General features: G+C 36.6%; 1 protein-coding gene across 1 annotated transcript in view; it reads left to right on the forward strand.

Annotated features, from left to right (window-relative positions):
* IL1RAPL1 (interleukin 1 receptor accessory protein like 1) overlaps positions 1-22,294 on the forward strand; it is a 348,244-nt gene that overhangs the window by 321,131 nt on the left and 4,819 nt on the right. The window contains exon 8 of the mRNA XM_033010049.2: positions 10,712-10,855. Within this exon, the coding sequence (XP_032865940.1) occupies positions 10,712-10,855 (144 nt within the window). The remainder of the gene's footprint in view (positions 1-10,711; positions 10,856-22,294) is intronic.

The raw sequence follows: 22,294 nt of genomic DNA on the forward strand, positions 1-22,294 counted from the left end.
GGATAGTAGGAAACCACATGTAATACAACTGTAATAATAATCATTAAGAAATAAAATCAAATATTAGAAAAGCCAACAAAAATACATTCCACTTCTATCAGAAATGCCACCTAAACCCCATACCAGGGGAGTTCCTGCAGAGCCTGATGGTGGACATTTTCCTTCTAACACATTTGTTTAACACCAATATTTCTGAAGTGAAGCATCATGACAGAAGTTTCTGAGGACCTTCCTGTTTCTACTCATCACTCACATCCCGTGATTCCAGCCTGACTATTGGCCACAGTCACCTCCCATGGAGATAATTATGGAGTGGTGGAGAATCTCTTGCAAAGCAAGGTTCCCAGATCCACTTTGTTCGCTTTACCTCTTGGAGCACACTCCACATGCCTGGGCTTGATGCTTCCCACCCGCATGCAGCATCCTGATTTAAGAGAGCAAAGAATAATCAGGAGCAGTGTCTGTACTTTGCTGTCATTACTCTGGTTTTTTTAGACTGTAAAAGTGAACAAGCCAGGTTCTTACTGTGATGCTAAACTACTTGTGGCATCTCAATTTATATCAAAACAGTGATGTCTTCCTTAGTATTAGTCTTGTAGCATGCAAAGTCTGTCTAAATTTAAAAGGAAGTCATAAATCAAGATAGTGTGACTCATTTATTTAAATGTACTTTTGTGTACCTCCAATTAATTGAATGTAAATAATTTGTAGTCATTTTTCTGAACTTTTGTTATTGCTTCTTAAGGGATTCAGATGTAAATAACCAGATATTCTGCTTAGCCTGGCATTTGACGTATTTTCTTGAATTTACTGAGATGGGAAATTAATTGAACCTCAATAATTTGCCAGCTAGTAGTCATATACTCCTAATTCAGAGATATTTGAACCCAGAGTTTAAACTAACACTGAAATCCAATGGCTTGTCTTTAATAATTAAATTAATTAAATTAATGCATGAGGCACTGAAAATAAAAACTTTTTAAAGCTTAAATTAATTTTAAACCAATACCAATGTGTATTAAGTCACATGCTGATGCTGAGGCCTTATTTTACCTTCCATACAAGCAGTAGCTCCAAGACTGACAACACATAACTCTTTTCTGTCCTATGACCACCACTTTTTTAATCTAGCAGTGTGCATGTATAAATTTTGCAAGCATCTACTCTCCTTGCTTCCTTTCTTGGAGAAATTAGTATTCCAAACACACCACAGTATGTGGCCTCATGAAGTCGTACTTAAGCGGAAGTAATCTCAATATTTAATTGCCCTTATAATTAGCAAAAAGCTAAAAATAGCAAGAACTCCCCCAAATATTTTATTTTTTCCTCTTTAAGTAAGGCTGAATCTGAAATTGTGATTTGGAAAAAAAATCTGTTTTGCCCTCAAAAACCAAAATGTACCTGATACAAGCTTTCTACATACTTTGCGTGTTGACAACTGTTTCGGTGAAATGATAAATTAACCATGACAGATAAAAATTTGAGCTAGTCTCTCAGGTCTCCTAGGAAGAGGAGCTTAACACTGCTTGCTTAGTCTCCTGAATATCACCATGACAACATTTCGTTTTAGGTTTCCTTGTTTAGATCCACATTTAGTCTCTGCTCGGAATGAATTAGCTGTTCATTAGTTTCTGATTATTGGCTCACTTAAAACAACTGAGACCCAAAAATTACATAACTTTGCTTGCTGAACATCAAGGCATTTGCAGAGGTGTTAGTTTTGGCTGGTTTTCTAGTTAGATAACTTCTTTTTCAGGAGTATAAGCCAACAAAAATGCTGAATCTGGAATGTTCACTGGATACCTGAAAAAGAAATTCTAATCCTTCTTAAACTTCATATGTGGCGCATTATCACCAGGATCAGAAGGGACAGGAAAGTCGAAAGCTCTGTTACTCAACAGAGTGTTCCAGGGAAAAGGTATTTAGGGCTTAACACTGCAGTAGGGATTCAGGTACAAAATTTAAGCTTTTTAAACACCCTTGCAACTGCTGCTTCACCCTGTTCAAGATATTTTCAGTAAATTTAAACTTCCAGGGGGAGCTTTTGCATATGCCTGCAATTACACAGGCCCTGAAAGGACAAGTCCAATCTAAATCACAAGCAAAAATCTGGATGCATCTTCCTCACTCTTCCTGTTGATCAGCCCATTAGGGACACACACTCACCTCACAAAAAACACAAGCAGGACCCATCCGATGGTGGTCCGCACGGCAAACCAGTGCCTGGGACATTCAACTGGGGAGAGGGGGCTTCTGCTCTTGCCCTAATGTGGCACTGGAACGGAAACCCAGATCCTCCCCTTTCCTGAGAGGAATTTTGGGAGGGGAGCAGAGAACAGCTCCCCCAGCTTCCAGCACCACTTGTGCAGGAAAAGAAAACCCAGTTTGGGCATTCATCACTGGTAGAAGGCTGGGGCCTCTGGCACCTCCCTCTAGCCCAAATGACAGTGCTCTGCATTTCAGGGAGCTGAGCCCCCATTTTCTCCTGAGCTTCTTTTACTTTCTGACTGCCAATGGAGGAAACCTATGATCTATGTTTTTGTGCAGGCAGCTGACAATCTTTAGACTCCTAACTTTCCTCAGACGCTGTGAGTAGGGAGCATTTAACTCAGAGCTAAAGGCAGTAGAGCATTTTAAGCATGACAAAGTCAATACTGTTTCCTTTCCTGGTCCATTCCTACAAAATTTGTCCAAAAAACAATCAAAAAAAGAATGGGATCAGAATCCAGGAGATTTAACTTTCATTCCCTTCCTCCAGCTGTTGGCCAAATCTCTATCACCTTTACAATAAGCAAATTATTTTCTCTTTTCTGAGAGCAAAAAAAATATCTGCTTTTTATAATCTAAGGCTGATTTTGTTATTCATTGGTGATAGCTATCATCAAACATCTGTAGCAGTTACAGGTTAATCTTCAGCCAGGTAGAGGAACCTTCTAGAAATTAATTTGGATAGTGATACTGACAGCAGCTAAGCACAAATTTATTAACAACAGACTGTATATTGCAGATGATATAAGGGATGGATCACACACCACAATTTTTTTCACAGGTTTTTAACTCAAGAAGACAAGCCCATAATCTATCTATGTAGTAGATTAAGATGTAATGCATAAAGAGAAAGAATGCTCTTCTACAGTGTTATTTATTGAAAAGTATGACTTTTATGCTGGATCCAAGCCTGCATAGTCACATTTAATCATAGACTATGTTGGAAATATAGATTATTATTTAATTATGTGATTATTTTTGTGGAAATTCTTGTCTGCATGTCTGCAACTAAAACTCTAAAGCAAAAATAATCTCAAATTCCATCTTGGCATTATTTTTTTAATGTTACTGATACTATTTTAAAAGCAGTATAATTCAGGGGACAGACAACAAAAATAAGAGCAGGTAACATATTTAATGAATTTTTTTCAGAGTATCTCCTTCCTTTTCTTCCCATTTTCTCAGTGCTGTCTAATTTCCTGTTCTGGGCCTCTTATGTGTTTTGGATTTGTTTTCCTGTGTCGTAAGTCTCAATGGGTATATATGGGTCTTGTTGACTATGAGCTAATGCAGGACAGTTAAAACAACTTTTCTTCTGTTGGGATAAAAGAACACTTTCACTGAAATAAATTGTTTAGAAAAAGAGAGTTACTCTGTTTGAAATTGTCCATGAGAATATATGTTTGAAAAAGAAACAGGTTAATATTTCCTATAGGAAATGCATCTTGAGGAAACCTACAAATAAGTAGGCATATTTTAAACTCATCATTTATTTATGTATAAACATCATATTAATATTTCCTGTACAATTTAATAGCAAATTCTGAATAGCAAGTAATTCTGAATTTTCTTTATACAGTTATTAATGATAACAGAATTGATGACAAGCACCTTAAATTACAGTGTCATTCACATAATAGTGTAAATCTGTTTTATTACTTAAGGACTTTAATATATTAAGTTTTTGATCTTGTGAGCATTTTGAGTCACTAGGATACTATTTCACACAGTGATATTGATGAGTGACAATTAAGAATTAAAAAAGAAACTAGTTCTTGTATAGCCTCTGAAAAGAAACCGCAGGTGTTATAGCTCTCTGCCATAAAGTTTCACAATGCTTCTGAAATTTCTGAATGGGACCTCATCATGTGAGATATGAGAACAATGAGGTTTATATTTAAACTTTTGTTAATCAGCCCTAATTACTTGAACTTTCCAGCAAATCTCTGAGTCTCAGTGGAAGCAAAACTGTTGTAAAACTCCGAAACACTTGGTCAGCTAAGACCTTATACATGTATATCTTGCAGTGTATAAAGCATTCAGTTTTTCTTCTGCACTGCAGGAAAAGCTTTTCCGAGTTCCTCACTAGGTTTTAGAATTGGAATTGAAATTGGATTTGATTTGATGGGAATTGATATTCCATCCCCTATGGCCGTTGAAGAACCCTTCAGGTTGTCACTTCACTGGGTAGTATGAAGGCTCAGTCACCCAAGACATTCATGACATATGGCCAAAATTCAAATATCACCTCCCTTCCTGTCCCAAACCTAACTGAAAGTGACTGTTATTTTTACACTGAATCTCATCTAAAATCAGTAAATTAGCAGAATACTAAAGACTACTGCCTGGCAGAAATTCTTCATAAGAGCATTTTCTTCATCAGTAAGGTTTTTATCATCCTTCAGAAAATTGGACTAAGACATCTTCAGTTAAAAGGTTAGTCAGATTTTTTAGCATGTGCCTAAATCTGACTTTCCTCTGACAAATCTAACTTTCCTGTGACAAAGTGTCAAACAAATTGGTTTGTTTAACAGATTCCTTCTTAAAACAGCTTTTGTACCACTTTTGTCACAGTTCTTCTCTTTATATAATGCCTGAGTGCAATTCTAACCTTGATTGGCAAGGATGAAAATATTTTAAAATAAAATGTCACAAATTGTTCCCATAATCCATGCAGAGATAAATTATTCATTAATGCTATCCTCAGAAAAAAAATGTAAACAGTATGTTTTCTGATGTTACATCCTTGGAACTTGGTACTCCATTTTTCCCCACATTTTAGCACCTCCCAGTGCTTCTTACATTCATTTCTTTACGAAGATCTAAAAGAAGTAATTGTGTGGGCTGTCTGATTTCTGTAGTGCAATAAGCAAATAGAAGCTCTCCTAATCAGTAAGGTTTTAAGTCATACACAATTCATTTATCTGGAGAAGCTAACCAGAAATTAATGTAATTCCACATCATGACACTTTTTTCCTTCAACCTGAAGTATAAACTGCCTTTAAAATGCAGTGTTCTGTATTTAAATGTAGTAAACTTTGATAACATTGCAGTAACATTTGGTAACAATTTTTTCAACCTTATCCTCTTCTGAGCTAACATGCTGTTGGAGATAGTCAGTGTAATTATTCTCCTGCTAGGAACAGGTATCCCGCACTTCTCAGAAGAAATAAAAATGTCATGAGTAAGAATATACTTCTATTATAATAATTTACTATCTCTGTTCTAATAACACTGAAAATAAAACAACACTAAGGCTCAGATATGCTGCCTGCCATACTAATGAGTAAGTTAACAAGATCCCTGTATTGTATATGCACACATATATAGATATGTACATATAATCCCGAACCAAACTAGGTCTTTTTCATAGATGAATTCAGAATATATATTATATATTGATCTAAAAAATAAAGTGAGATAACTAGGTCTCAATAGTTCTAATAAATGAATTTAAACTACTGCACTGAAAACCATATTAAAAGCTGTAACTAAATTTAGCCACCTTAAGTAAACTCTGCAGACATTTACAGGCATGCGTGGCTTATGCTGGCAGAAATCATATACTTTGTGCTAGAAATGATTTCATAATCAAGCTAATGAACATCCCAAATCTGTTTCTACTGGTAACAGAAGTATTATTGTCCTACAATATCCATCAGTAATTATTCACAACAGTATCCGTAAAGCCATCTAGGTACCTTAAATACAAATAGATTTTGTTTGGCATGTTGAAACAAACAAACAAAAAACCCTAAAGAGTAGAGAACAGTTTATATATATATATGTGTATATATATGTGTGTGTGTGTGTATATATATATATGCATATTGGATATTGGATATGCATATGCTGTATAAAGCTGTGGTTCCATATGCTATACTTTGGAAAGCTAAATTTTTTTACAGCCATGCCACAATAAATACTGTATTAAAAGGGGGGGAGAGGGGGAGGAGGGAAGGAAGGAAAAAGGCACATACTTCTTCATTTTTAAACTGCAAGTATGGGTTTCTTCCTAACCTAAATTCTGCATACTGTTTACTGCTGATGTCTGAAATGAGACTCAGATGAGTATTCCTTTGTTAGCCAGCCTCTTTCTTCCTTTAGAAGAAACATATCCATTTGTAACCAAAGCTGCATGTTATGACACATCAGTCTTGAGTAGGTGTCAGTATCTGCCATCACAGGAGTTTTAGTACTGTTTTCAACTGCTCCCCTTCCAAATGTTATTTATTACCTTTATGTTAAATTTAATAATTGAAGTCTACGAAAGCATACTTAGATAAACTGAGAACTGTCTCTAACCAAACCTTGTAGTTTTGTGAATTAAATCGTCCAAGGTGAGCAGAGAATGGAAATGAGTTTAGGCCACAAAGATGCAAAGATTTATGTATGTGCTAACCTGAATCTTTGTGAATAGTCCTGTTGATTTCAGAGGGGTTACTTACAGCCCATGAAGTTAAGCAATCTGCGTAAGTGATTGCAAAATTGAAACCTTAGATAGACTGCAATTGGATTTTGAAAAAGGCTCAGAAATTGAATACACAGCTATAAATCACATGTCCTTGAAGAGTCATAAATCAGAAAAAAAGAATGTTTGAAATACAATTATTTTTCTTAGTAGCTCATCTGTATATGGACTAATGAATAGAATAAGATTAATTTTAAATTATCACAGATCATTAAATGTAAAGTCTCTGAAGTACGTCATATAAGTCAAAAGATAAGATTCTTTGAAGGCACCCTTTTATTTACTTTCTTGTTACAACTTCAGCTATGATAAGTGAATTCCCTGCATGGCATAGTGAAAGGAAATTTATCAAATATTAAAGCCAGGTGAAGATCAAAGATATATCCTACAAATATGCCTAATAATTAGGATAGAATCAATATAAAATGAGTACATTTCATTACCAACCATATCGTGGTGGATATTTGGAGAGGACACATACCTTGTTTTAATTAGCCATCTCTTTCACTGGGTTGCTTGGCCAAAACCTCTTGATAAGGAAAAAAAAAAAAATGTAACCATTGGTCAAAATGCTTGTAACAAATCTTGTTTTAAATTGAAGCTATTTATTCAGAAACCAATCTACTACTGCTGCAGTAATCAATGTGTTTTCCCTTGGAGTAAAACTGTTTCTGTACTACTAGAGGACTATTGTTAATTGCCTGTAACTAAATGATTGCTGTGCTTCTGGATGTAACTCCCTGGCACTCGCTCATTAGTTGTGTTTAACAGAATGCCTGTCCCCCTAAGGGTTAGCCGAGTAATTTTCCTCTACTATTTTCTACATTCAGTCTTAGCTCCTTAAGGAGGGCCAGGTCTGTAATTTGAGCAATGTAACATGGAGGCTAAATAGATTTTAAAAGGTTTGCACTTTTTGTCTCTCCCCTCTGATGTGGAATTGTGCTGAAATTTAATCTTTTTGGTGTGCAGCCACTACAAGAAACTTGAATTTCAGCAGGAAAAACAGATCACACTTCAAAGGGCGTGTAATGCCTGTTGCAGTAGCTGTGCTCAAATTGCAATGCAAAAGGCAGAATAAAGCAGCAGAAAAAATTGTTATTGTAAAGGTAACCTTACAGTCTAACCTTGCTGTTACAGTCAATACTTCACTGTTGACTCTGTTGACACACACATCACCAACACCTTTGGCATTATCAGAGCACCTTCCAAGTGTAACCTCTCCTATGAAGGAGTAAGAAGCACCCCCCTAAATTCACACTGGGAAAACCGAGGCACAGAAATGTGAAATGGCTTTCACAAGAGGCCGACGGTAGAGGCAGGACTGAGCCTCCCGCTCCTCACGCCTTCAGTTCAGCTCAACACAGGGTAACGTTGTTCACAAAATCCCTGCAGCAGCTCAGAGGCAGCCAGTGCCCCCTTAGGGCATGGTTCAGCATCCCACAGAAACGCTGACCAAAGGCCTGAAAGCAATCCACTTGGTGTGGCGCTGTGTCCGGGCCAATCCGTCCCGCTGCCATCCCCGGCGCTGCCCAGATGTGGCCGTGCCACTTCCAGCACTCTGGGGGTTAGATCAGGCATTTGCAAGGCTGGGTGTAAGGATGCAGCAGTTTGTTGGGCTAATTGCTGCTCCTCTCTGCCTCTGAACCCTGATTAATAACACCCAAGACAGAGAGCAAATATGTGCAGATGGACATTGTCCAGCACAGAGGAAAATACAAGCTTGCTATGCTAGGTGGGCAGAGCATGAAACATACTTTGCAAACAAATCTGTTTAAGAACCACCTTGTCCTTGTGCTCACAGCTCAGCAGCAGCACATGAAAAGGTCATTTCTAGTATGTTTTAGGGTGGCTTAGTGGATTTTGTTGTTTTCTTTGGTTGCCTAATTTAGGACAGCTTCCTATGTGTTCATGGATGGATTTTACTGAAGTAAAAATGTAGGTATAATCTTGAATTATTTTATGGGGAAAAAGATAACTAAGAGGGACTCTCTGATGGCAAAAGTGATGCAGTGCATTAGTCTGATTTCATGAACGGTGAGAGAGAACAGATGACTACCTGCAGTTATTTTTTTCCATTTAATCTCAAAATCATTAATTTAGGAAAAACTTTTGTTTTCCAGTTGTAAAGTTTTTCCTTGCCTTTAATGAGTCATAACAGCAGGCACATAAATAGAGTATTTTGTGCCTAGCAACCTGAAATATTAAAGCCTTTCTTCTAGTTACCATTGAACAGCTGCATCACCTGTAGTACAAAATGATAAACAGGGTATAGTAAGCCAGTGCAGAGCAATTTCTATTTCCATTTATATTCTAAAATAATGTATTACTTATTTATGCAAACAATTATTTGTTGGTTGTTTTTAATAACATTTCCCTCTCTGGACCAGAAAAGTATCGAAAGTCTGAAATAACCATGTTGGTCTTAAAATATCTAACACAAAGGATTTTCCAGCACAGTTTTGGAGAGAATGACATGGAATATAAATGCCTTTTTATTTTATTTTATTACACTTTTAGTGTCTTCTAGAGAACAATGAAATCTTCTTACAGTTGCCTCAAAATAATAAAAATGGTGTGCGATTCTCAGTAGATGCAGTCAAAAATAAATGGAGTTTATTTCACTTTTTCCTCTAACCTTTTATTTCTCTAATTGAATTGTATTGTGCTGGAGTATCATATCTGCATAACCACACACACAAAATAAAGGTTAATTCAGGGCTACCCCGCTTCACTCAGACAGAAGTTGCGCACTGGAAGAGGATACTGTGAAAATCACACAGAACTGAACTTTCTGCATCACAGATTTTTAGGAAGAAAACTGTATGTCTTAGATTTACAAGATTTAATTTCTTGACATTCCTCAAAATTGAGTGATATTGAAAAAGTATGGGTGGTCTTAAGATTTGACATCTATTACTTATTTCAAATTACAAATTTGTTAGTAACAATCTTCCTCCTCCCACCCTCCTTTTTAGCATTGCCAGTTTTCTGTTAATAAACAAATGAAAATTAACAAAATGAATGCCATGTAGCTGTGTGAGCTTCCTTGAGTGTGCAACAGTTAAGACGGGGAGGTGAAAGTCCATGCTGGCATAGTGCTTATGCATTGGTAAGTGGCCCCACTGAGGGTACTACTGGCGGTAGGCAGTTGTGGCCACATTTGACCAGAGTCCCTGTCCTCAGGCACAGAGATACACGGTAATGATCTCAATCCATCACGTGAGTCTCCAGCGGTAGAGTGAAGCAAAGACACCAGGGGGTCACGGTCTGAATGGCAATGTCAGAACGGACAAATCAGCGTGGTTTGCTGTGACTACAGATAAGCCAGCCCCACTGGGGGAAAGCGCGGAATAAAGATGATCTGCAGATCTTTGGGAAACTGTGTCAAAGATATTGACGCATAACTGACACGTGAGGCAGTGAGGTTCCTTGGATAATCTGTCTTCATATCTGTCAAGTTTTTGGGGTTTTAAACAAACTTTATTTTTATTTTGGAAAAAGAATAACAAAATCCTTAGTGTAATCTTGTTCATTAGACTAAAACTCATCTTATTTGTGTGTAGAATAAGGGAGGAGCATTATAGTTCCCAAAAAAAAGAAACATCTACCGCTGCTTTCACTATAAGTAAAATCTCAACATTCACCTGTGTAAAGCAAACAGTGTTCTGTCTACAGAGATATAAGGGAGTTATCAAATATCTCTTATATATATTTGCACATACTCATACACACACACACATCTCCAGAAATTGTTATCTTTTAAATAAGCAATTCAGATGGTGCACTAGAGGAAAAACTAGCTTATTAAAGAAAAAAACCCCACCTATTAATTATTTCTTCAAGGTCCCTATAACAAAATATATAAATAGCCCATCATTCATTATTTTATTGCTTAACATAAGTGCGAGGTCTGCTGCTAATCCTTCTCTGGTTTTGAATGTGGTTGTTATCGCATTTTGTAATTCTTTGCAGAGTTGATGTACACAGTTGAGCTTGCTGGTGGTCTTGGTGCTATTCTGCTGCTGCTTGTTTGTTTAGTGACTATCTACAAGTGTTACAAGATAGAGATTATGCTCTTCTACAGGAATCATTTTGGAGCTGAAGAACTAGATGGAGGTAAGGCAGCTTCTTAGTACATTTCCTACTTTCTAAATATGCCTGTCTTATTTCTCTCCACCAAGGCCCAAATTTCATTTCAGTTCAAGATGCATTAACAACTGCAATTTTTATTTCTCACTGCATTAGGCTCTGACTTGAATATGCATTCCTCATGCAGCACATTAGCAGCAGTGATTGCTGAGCTGATGTATGTGCTGCTCTCTGGAGCTCCAGAAGGCACCCATGCCTTTTAGACTTTTATTCAGGATACTGAATGTAAATTACCAACACTGATGCATTAAAGATTTTTACTTTCTGTCAGTACTGAAAGCCAGCTTCATGTCTCCATAAACTAGGGAGTGTCTTCCCTAATTTTATTCACCAAATAGGTAGAGGTTGAAGTGAATCTCAATTTACTGCTTGTTTAAACTGATCAGTTTCAATAAACTCTACTGAGCATTTTGGAATGTACACAGCAGTTCATTTTCTTGAGTTCATTTACTTAATCACTGAGAGAGCAACTAATGGTCATTAAAGTTGTTCTGTGATTCAAGGACACCCAGCCTAAACAAAAGTAATACGCAATGTACGCACTGGATTGTGTCAAATGTATACATGCATTTTCTTTTATTCTCTTTTTAAGCACTGAAGAAAAAGGTGTCCTTTGCCTCTAGCCCTACTAATCAAAACTGCTGCTGAACGGTGAACTAAGCTGAGCTGCAGGCTCTGATTAATTAAGTTTGGTTTCTTGGGTCAGAGATCCTTATGTTTTGTGCTACCATTATGTCTTTGGTGGCAAGGCCTTCTTTTTTACTGAAATACTAATAAAAGTTATTTTACAGTTCAAAGTAATAGCCTGTGGGCAGAAGCCACTGTGACGTATTAAAATAAATACCTGTTGATGAAAAAGTGCTGGACAAATCTGTCACCAATAAGGGAGAAGAGCAGCAGGAGAATTATAGGTTCTTATATAAGGGAAAGACTGCCATAATAAGATCACTAGGGAATGACCCACTTCTGCCTCCCATCTAAAAATGCACAAGGCTTCAAAATAGAAAATGCTCAGAAAAACAAGCCCAAGAACATTAGAACATTTTGTATCCTTCTACTGGATTTACAAGAAGGATGAATTAATATAGCAGCTCAGTGGGGGAAAAAATCAGGTTATTCTACTTATTTTAGAGTAGGAAACTGAGGCCCAAAGGGACTGTGACTCATGGACAATCTTGGCAGACGCTTTTTTTTTCAGGAGCTGAGATCCTCTCTTCTCCACAAAGCAACCCCCAGTTTAAATGGGTATGCTTACTTGAATGAATTGTGTGAATTTAATAATAGCCATATTACGCAGAAATAGGAATTTTAATTAATAACTGATTAATAAATGCAATTTAATGTTTTCTCTCTCTCTGTATCAGTAATTCTTACTTTTACAGTTGTCATTTATTGTTATCTCAAATCATCCCAACTCATCTGCAAACCTACTCTTCACAGTTCCATGCTTGCCTCTCTCTCCTTCCATCTCAAACATTGGTCACCTGGGAACAACAATACTTTAATCACATATTTTAATCAAGAAGAAAGTGACCTCTAAAGGAGAGTATTCTGGGATTCAAAAGGAGGAAAACCAATAACCATTCAGTTTATCCTTCTGAGCAAAGATAATTGTTAAAGAAGATAAAGCATGGATTCTCCTTAGATGATCAGTGCAAACACTGATAGCTTGGGTGCTTAACCACAGTAATATAAGAAAAATACTACTTGCAGGTTCCTAGTGGAAACCTGTAACTTCTACTGTATTCAATATACCAGCAACATGGATAAAACCCATTGTGTCGATGAAATTACTGCAGCTGGACTTTTTATTCTGCCTCTTTCCCTCTCTCTTGCAAATGCAAGACGATAGAGAGAAAAACGTCCCACAGAACACCAAGCCATGGCTTGTGCATAAATAAATTGCAGGAATATATTCAGATTCTTTCCTTTGCTTTAGTTTGGTATTGACAGACACAAAATGCTGAACTCTAAAATCATCTTCTAACTGCATCTCCTGCGGTGCAATAGCAGAGCGCCCACATGCTATTCATAATTTACAGCATGTTCTGTCATATTTCAGGACAGCATGTAGATAAGCAAACATCAAAATATCACAGGTTTTTTTTGTGTGCACTATATTGTACCCAAAGAGGATTTGAAACACTTTAAATTGAGGTCCAATTAAAATTTTCAGTTGAAAATCTCTTTTAAAATGCAACACTTCTTTTCTTGCCTGTCTGGATGTCAGACCTCATCACAATTCTTCTTTCCTTTCTAAGCCTTAGACACATCAGTTTTTCTCAGGCTAACACGCATTTCTGTGGGAGGCATGGGTAAATTTCAAGAAATATCTGAAAACAAAGTATTTAACCCTTACAGCTAATGTAACTTAATTTATTACTTTCTGCAGGGGTACTGCAGATTAAGCAAGTGATCACAGCTGATGATTCCTCATTTCTCTAACGTGCAATTTTGAATTTCCGATACTCTCTCTCATACTAGGAATTAGACTCTCCTGTTTTTTTCTCTCTCCTGAAAACACTTCAGCTCAGTCTCACCTTTATTGTCTCCTAGGAATGGACACTGAAGTCCGTTTTTTGTTTTCATGGTTAATTCCCTGCCTTTCCTACTAAATTGGAATATCATAAAATCAAACTCACATTTTACCACTTTTCTTCCCAATCTGTGCCTGTGCTTTCCAGTCACCTGGGAGTGGCTGCCACACCAGAAGACTGCATGATGGACACCGTGTTGTGTCCTTTGGTGTGGAGCAACGTGACATGCCAGTGTTTAGTCAGGGGACGGCACTGTCAATGTCTGACTGATCCCCCTGGGAGCTGGAGCACAGGGACAAAAAAAACACTCTGACCTTTGGCAAAGCAGTAGCTTTCTCCGCTGCAGGTGATTGGCCTGACCTTCTATTTCAGAGATATAACTCACCCCTACCAGCTTGGTGGTCAGAAACTCTCAAATCTGTTTGGAGAATTTCAGTTCAAGATCTCTCCACATACACAACGAAAATGGTATCTTGAAGTGATGTTCAAACAGTTAAATGTCCAGTATTATTCTGAAAACAACAAAATTTTCAGAAATAAATACTTTACTGGAAACTTCTGAGGATTGATCATTGTTAAATGTCAGGCAACCTTTTTAGGTTTGCAGCTTTAAACTTAAAAGGTTGTTTTAAAAAGCCTTGTCCATAAAGTGCACTTTAAGGACTAACACATTATTAGTGAAAGCCACTTCAGAAGTGATGTTTTCTTTTATGTTGCCGTACACTGAGCTCCAACACAAGAAATTTTATACCACATTCATCCTCTGAGGAGTGTTTTAGCAGTTACTGTGTATGTATTTTTATTTTCCAAGGATCTTCTCTTGCTGCATTTCCCAGTTTTTAAATGACTTGATGAAAAAACTAAATACCGTACTTTAAGAGAGAAGAGTAAAAATGCAAGTAAACATTTACAAGTACCTGCAATCAGTACATGCCTCAACTTCTTTTAACCTTGCACTCTGTGACCTTAAAAGGCCATTTGTGCCAGAAGAGATATTATTGCTGTATAGAAATCTGCTCTTTACCTACATATGAGCTAGCTTCCAGGTCCCCTAAAATCTTTGCAGATTTTCCCAAGATTTTACCTGGGCCAACTTTCTCCTTTGTGAGACTGCTCCTACTCATCAAACCGTGAAAGGATCAGTTCCCAAGCATGACAGCCACAGCAGACACAGCAAGAGTGGAAAAGAGAGTCAGACCACTTCTCAAAGCAGCACCATTTATGATGCTGCCTTAAGGTGAACAGGAGGCTCAAAGTCACTAAAACAGCTATTTTCAAGTTTTTCTTGCCAATTCAAGATCTGAGAGTTTCCAGAGGATGTGCAGATATCTGTATGCCAGATTTAACAGGCTAAAAACCATTGGACATGGTCAGATAGGCAAAATTACTCAAAAATCATGAATTTATATATGTATTTACATTCCAGTTTTAGAAGAAAGAGCATATGGTACAGTTAGCAGTAGAAACAGTCTGCAGGCACCAGCCCCTGCCATTACCTGGGTATATTAGTAACCATTTAAATTGGTGGAAGTTTTCATTTGAAGGAATTAATAAGCAATGGGTGAACACTATCATAAAAAAAGAAGACATTCTACATGAAAAGGCTGGAATTAAAAATTATAAGAATAAAAAAGTAGCAATTGAAGAGGAAGTCTGAACAAATGTGCTGTAAATAGTTTTCTAATTAAATTTACATAAATATCCTTTCTCACAACTAGGCTGACGAGAAGTCAAGTTTTAGACTCTACAGTAAAAAAGTACCTGTAGGCAGCTGATAACTGGAAAGCAAGAGCTTTGCTTAGCAGCTGATATGATGAGCTTCACGGTGACCCTTGGTGCCTTTAGGTCCCATCAGCTGTTTCTACACTGTTGGACAAAAGCTCTTATTCTCAGCTTTCCTTGCCAAGGAACCCTTGGTGAATTGATGGAAAACCCAGGCTCTGTGCAACTGGCATTCAGACAGGGAAGGCACCTGGGAGCCAGGGCTGGGGACTTCCCCTAGATTTCACTTTCAGTTCTGCATGTTGCCGCTTCCCTCTCCCTACTGAAATAAAACAAAGTGCTCCTAGTGTGATTAAAATGTGTCACTGCTGAGCTCTCTAAATTCAGGAAATCTTGTTTTAATTTAATACATTACATCTATAGTGGCTGTTTCTTGGATGTGCTGGTTGTACTTTCTTAAGAGATGAGTTTCTACTGCTTGCTGAGGGGAAGCAAATCAATGCTCAGATTAGGAGACAGATGAAACAGTTTCTGCCTTGAAGTCTCTGTTGCACCTGGGAGCCCTTAGACAATCATGATTTTTGTCCTTCCTATTATTTAGCTGCAAAAGACTAGCAGGGTTCATGAACAGACCTATGGGATTGATCCAGATAATATCTTATTACCTATACAAGACAAGAGCAGGTAAGATATACTTCTTGGTGGTTTCCTGGGTTTCATCTCAGTAAACCTCTTAAGCAGCAAGGAAAGGCAAAGCTTTGAGATTCATAATGTTTCAGTGTGGCTTAGCTGCTAACTTTCAAATATAACTTTTAGCAATGGTTGATGCACTGCCAAAGCACTTGTGTTAATGATTATGCTATGAAGGTATAGCTAGACTGAAATTACCGCTGAAGTTAGTGACTTTGCAATTACAGAATCTTCCCTGGGGACCCATAGAATAAGTTTGCAATAGCAGCTTCACCACTGCATATTTATTCTTATTGGCTATTGACAAATTGTGGCAATAAGAAATCCTCCTCTATGAATATCAATTTAAAATTCTATTAAAATCACTTTTAGAAAAATGCAGTTTTCATCTTTCTAAATATTACTGGCTACAAAAAGGGGAGTTCCTCTTATTTAATTACAATTTTACTCTTGAAGAACTGCTTCTCTTAACTCTTCTTTTTTAATGTTATTTATTCATATCTGAAATGCAATTCAAACAATTAAGTCTCAATTTATGTCACCAATATATATGGGATTTTCTAGATTCTGTCCTTGAAACTTACTAATCCAAAGAAAAACTGTTTTTTTTCCCTCTTCCTGTTTTATAACATCTAAAGTACACGAGTAATATATATATTAAAAAATCGAATAACAGTATCACCAAGAACATATTTAGGTTCCAAACTAAAACTTTGTTATAGATTGGAAAGTCCAGATGTAAAGTAGAAAAAAAAAAAAAAAAAGACTACCACATATAAATTAATGAAAATTGAGATATCTCCCATTCCTCAACCAGTAGCTCTATCAGATGACTCTAAGCTTTGAAGTTCTTTTTGTTAAAGGATAAAGCACATTGCACATTTCTGAGATAGGTGAGATGAACACAGCATATTAGGATCTGATTTCAAGAATCTTAGATTGAAAGTCTGTTTCCAAGCCATTTTTCCCTTCAGTTTTACTTATATTTATAATAATTTTCTTAAAGTTTTGTTGCTTTTGCCTAGATCAAGGCTGTCTTAGCTTCAGTTTTCAAAATACTTAACTCAATGATAAGGACTTCTGAGTTTTCATATCTGTCAAGAACAACTTCTAAGTTTACTACTTCATTATGTTTTCTTATATTGAAAGTATAATGTTTTAGTAATAAATTTAAACTTCCATGTTAATGAGAATGAGTGAGAAACATTTGAGATGCACTCTTCATTTAGCTAGAAGTACAAAATCAGACTAAATATAAGAGAAAAGAATAACTAATAATAAGTTATTCACTTTAAATGTGATAATCTATCTTATGTATCTATCAATGACAAATATTAGCCCTAATTATAGAAAACCAGGAAAATATAGGCTACAGAGAGCTATTTTACTCTTGAAATCATGTCATTGTATTATTTTTTTGGCTGAATTTTTGTCTGCCAGTAATCACTCCTATTTTTCAAGAAATGTCAAATGCAACATTTCATAAATGCTCTTAAGTTTTCATAAATGTTCTTATAAAATCAACCTTAAAATTGGTATTTCTTTTATTTGTTCATGTTATTTATACTTCCAGAATTCATTATGGCTTAATGAAAAAAAAAAAAAAAAAAAACAAACAAAAAAGGAGAGGGGGAAGAGGAAAAAGAAATGCATGTCCATTGCTTTAATATTTTTATAAATGTGCCTACTAGGGACAAAGACCCTTTTTTTTTCTGGGCTATGGTGTGCTGAGAATACTCCAGAACCTATTTAAAATTTATTACATTTCTTTAATCTCTTCCCCTGTGTTGCATTTACAAAACCTCCTTCCAATCCACCATTAGCCACTCTGCACAAGGATATGAACTATCATTAGGAGTGTTACACTTAGCAAATACTTTGCCACAGAAAAACCTAGTGTTGGTAATTCTTCATTTATATTAACATTAAAAGAGCTTGACATTTAAAAATAAAAGAAAATGTTAAGGTGAGCTTCATAAGCAACAGTAAATAGTGTGAGGAAAAGTATGAGCTTTTTGAAAGACTTAGGATTTGAGCGTTTTACTGAACTAAGCATTTAAATTACATTTTTCATTATGTTAAGGGTGATTAATAGTATTGTAATACATATATTAAATGTGGCCCCAAAAATAGTGAAACAAATACAGAATATGATGTGCCATAGTCATTACCATTTTGAAGCAACTACAGTCTCTGGGAAATTTTGAAAGCCCAGTACTTTGCAACCTTTCCTGAACACAGCACATTTTTAAAGAGGAAAGCATCCTGCTTTGGCTTGACTCTATCTCCCTTCAGCACTGGGGGGATCTGGCCTGTGATTTCTAAGAACTCCACTTGAAATCCTGAAACTCCAAGCTAAATCAGTACATTGGTCCTAGACTCCAGTAATGATTATCTGAGTCTTTACTAGGCTGGCACGTGCTCTGTCGAAGGAGGCGGATCAGCCTATTGATCTAGAAATAGAAGATCTGCTGAAGCCAGAGGTGTTGCAGGCTACACCTCGCTGCGGAGCAGCTGCGCGTGGCCAGCTGCCTTCAGTGCCCTGGATGTTTCTAAAGGCACTGCTAATTACTCTGGAGGAACTCAGGATGTAGAAAGGTACGGGTTGACCCTGGTGTCTAGGTCTTACAGCTTCGTTAGGGTAAGATTCACTATGAAATACGACATTGTGGGATTTCGCTTCATTGCGATCTACTGATCTGTCTTGTGCTAAACTGTACCATGCCAGCTGAAAATCAGTTTGTCATCTGCTTAAACATGACTGATAAGAAAAAAATGACTCTATGAAGGCATTTGTTTTGTTTGTTTTTTTTTTTTTTTTTTTATTTTAAGTTTTTCATGCATATATATATATATATTTCTTCTGTCCCTTATTAGCAGAAGTATCTCCAATGTTTAAGGTTTAATAAACATTTAAAAGCCCGAGCTGCTGGCTTCTTGGAGTGCAACATGGAAATCATTAGGAAACATATACATATATAACACAAATTCAAAGTTTAATCTGTTTGCTGGTCCCTGCAAAAGAGAAGGCTTTATCTATCCTCTATAGGCACCAGCTTACCATTTCTTCATGTGTAGCTGTTAAAAGAGCATGCATACAGATGAGTTCTTAGATGTCTGATAGCAATTTACTTAGCCAAAGATCCCATTTGCATGTGAAAAAGTAGATGCATATAGAGTCTGAGTTTCATTTTATGCTCACATTGAGCCTTTAAGTGACTGCTGCTGAGCACATCCTTGGAATAACAAACAGCATTTGCAACTTCATCCCCTAGAAGTTTGTATCACTTCTGCTGGATTAACACTGTAGAAAGTTACAGGGAATGTGATAACATATTCTAAGTTTGGATGAGTACCAGAAGGAAAGGACAGCATTAAAGAATGCATGTTGCAATGATGCAACAGGTGTTTTTGCTAAAATCCTGTGCCACTAAAGGAAGTAATGTTTCCGTTTGTTATTAATGAAGCTGGAATTTCACCCTCAATGTTTCCTTGTAAGATTGATCCAAACAATCTTGTCAGACCTGCAGCTGAGCACAGCTCCATGACCATTACTCAGTGTCCTCGCTTTCAACTCCATAAAACAGTTGGAATGGTATAGCAAAGTTTGTACATCAGTCTGTTTTGACCAGAGTCTTACAGTATTGGTGGGTTTGGGCTGACTGAAACGTTTGTGGACGGAATGCATCATACCTTTAGCACAGGCTGTATTTGATCCCACATTGATGAACTTATCTAGAACTTCCACGTGCTCTCGTGGTTGTCTACAGTACAATAGCAAAGAATTTATTTGCATCAAGTCTGCTTGAATTTGTCCATGCAAGGTCTGCTTTTGTTTTTTTTTTTTTTTTTTGGTTTGTTTCAATATTTTCAATTAATAGACACAACTAAACTTTAGAGAAATGGAGGCTGATGAGTTGAAGAGCTCCATCCTAGCTGTATACTACCTGTAAGCAGCAGAAAGCAACTACAAACTGCATAACTGGAGAGGATTACTTGTCCATTCACAAAGAATGGGAACAGGGAACTTATTACATCAAAATGTTTCAAAGTATTATTGTTGCATGATATTGTATGTCAGACTGATCTCTGCTCACTAAAGGACAGCCATTACATAATACGGCTCTGCAACATACCTGGAGGCAGTGCACAATGAATTTACTCTGTTTCTAAAAAAATAATCCTGAAATAGTTAATGGAATAAGAGTGATTTCAGGCACAAAAGTATGTGTAGATAATTGCTTTCAATCTCCATTGGAAATAAAAAAATCTTGAGATTAAATTACCAACATCCCTGCCTTTGGTTATTAACAGGTATTCTTCTTCCTAAGTGTGGGAGGAAACAGGTAGTGAGTAACTATATTCTAGGTTATTACTAATGCACAGGAGCCTGACAAAAACAAATCTTTGAAATGGCATAATCTATATCTAAAGCCAAAGTGCAAGCAACAATCAATTGCATTTTAATTCTGAGGATGCTTGGATAGAAGACTTAATTGTTTGCTGATGAAGGGAAATGGGGAAATTGTCATTTAAACGCTTAGTTTGCCATAGGCTTTGTTGGCTTTGAGTTTGGATTTTTGCCTTTTTTTTTTTTCACACTCAATATTTGATCCACCCAGTATTTTAACTTATTGTGTAGCCGCATCTGTAATTATCATACTACATAATAATATAAGTAGTACTATCAAGTCCTTTATGACTTGATTTGTGATCAGGAATTTTCTGTTAAAGTGTATTTTTCCTGGAAAAAGCAGATGTGCTGACAGCAAATATTTTTTACAGGTAAAATACCTGTTCTAGTTAATGGTCAAGCAAAGAAAAAATCTGTGATGAACTTCCTGCATGATTGCTGGAAGTCTGGTAACCCCTGGATGTGTTGCTTGAAGGAAGGCTTACATGGAAAACAGCCCAAAAACAAAGGGCTTGAGAGCAAACCCAAGAGCCTTCTGCTTCCATATGACATGGTCAAGAGACTGGCAAGATATGAGACCCAGCTCCAAGGGTTTCTCTCAGCCTTAAGACCTACCTGGCTGTATGCAGGCTCCCGTCTGTCCCTCTCAATCCACTGGGACAGCATGTTTTTAAAAAAAAAAAAAAAAAAAAAAAAAGATCTGAAATGTTCTTTAGAGTGTAGGCATCAGTCCCACCCATTACAAGCAGGAGTAGATGGGACCATTTAACTGAGAAGATGGGACCATTTAAATGGAGATGGAAGATTTCAACAATTTAAGACTTCTCCCACTTTTCATTACAACTGATATTCTACATTTTTTGACTATCCATAATAATTAGAGAAAATAGTAAATAATGCCATTGCTCTTTGATCACATCACAGAAAAGATAGCTTCTGATGGGTGAGTTGCTATCTGCCTGATGTAGTTTTAAAAATCTTTCACAGATCTGGCAATGTAACCGAAGTAATTTTAGTTAACTAAAAGCAGGCTAATACATAAATACAATAGAAGTAAAACAAAGGCATATGGGTATCCCAGGCATTTCACATTTTGCAAATTGTCTGCTCATGCCAGAATGTCAGCCCATCAGATAACAAAATTACTACATAAGGTAATTTTACTGTAAACGGAACTTTTTATTTTTCATTAAAGTTAAAAAAATCTGACAGATGGGGAGTATAATAGCTCAAGGAAGCCACTGTGCTAATGCATCTATCAGTTTCCCATATCAGACTACACATCTTGCTGGACTGGAGTTTGAATAAATTCATGATTGCCTGAAACCATCTGTGTAGACATATCCTAGATCCTGGCCATTCTTTGCCCTTCAAATGCTGTTAAAACTAGGGAACTAGGATGAAAAGAGATGTTCCTTGCAATACAGGATAATGCAGTTGTAGTTAATGGAAATGTTAAACGTCCATGGTATGAAAAATGTATATTTCAAACAAATGCATTATCACAATATTTATATATGCAAGAAAACAGTAGCATAGCATGAAAAATTTTCCCTCTGAGTGTACAAATCATTATAACAGACAATACCCTGAGTCTTTAAAGCAGTTGGAATACTGCATTATTTCTTATTATTTTTCCTTTTGAGATACGATACTTTCTCATCTTTACTCAAAGACTTTCAACAGAACAACACTGGTCTTGAGCATGTACTATGGTTATGTCCATTACTAAGTTGACAATAGAAAAAGTCATTACCGCATCATCATTTTGTCATTTGTCATAATTTCCTCACCTATCTCATGATCCTTCCATGTGTTAACTCAGTTGCTGCGTTAACACTGTCCTATTGTAGAAGTAAAAACCTGCTATGTGATCTCCCTTTACCTTATAATTAATCCATTCAGTGTTATTTCAAGGCACTGTCAGAGGTATTATGTGCTTGTCTATTGTTAAGGATCATGGCTTCACAAATACTCCAAAAAAAATTAATGAAAAGAGTGAAACACAGAAGGCAGTGCTCCTCTTGTTCTTATTTTTCTTTT

The sequence above is a fragment of the Tyto alba genome, unplaced genomic scaffold, assembly GCF_018691265.1.
Source record: "Tyto alba isolate M040663 unplaced genomic scaffold, T.alba_DEE_v4.0 Super-Scaffold_14, whole genome shotgun sequence".
Lineage (NCBI taxonomy): Eukaryota > Metazoa > Chordata > Aves > Strigiformes > Tytonidae > Tyto > Tyto alba.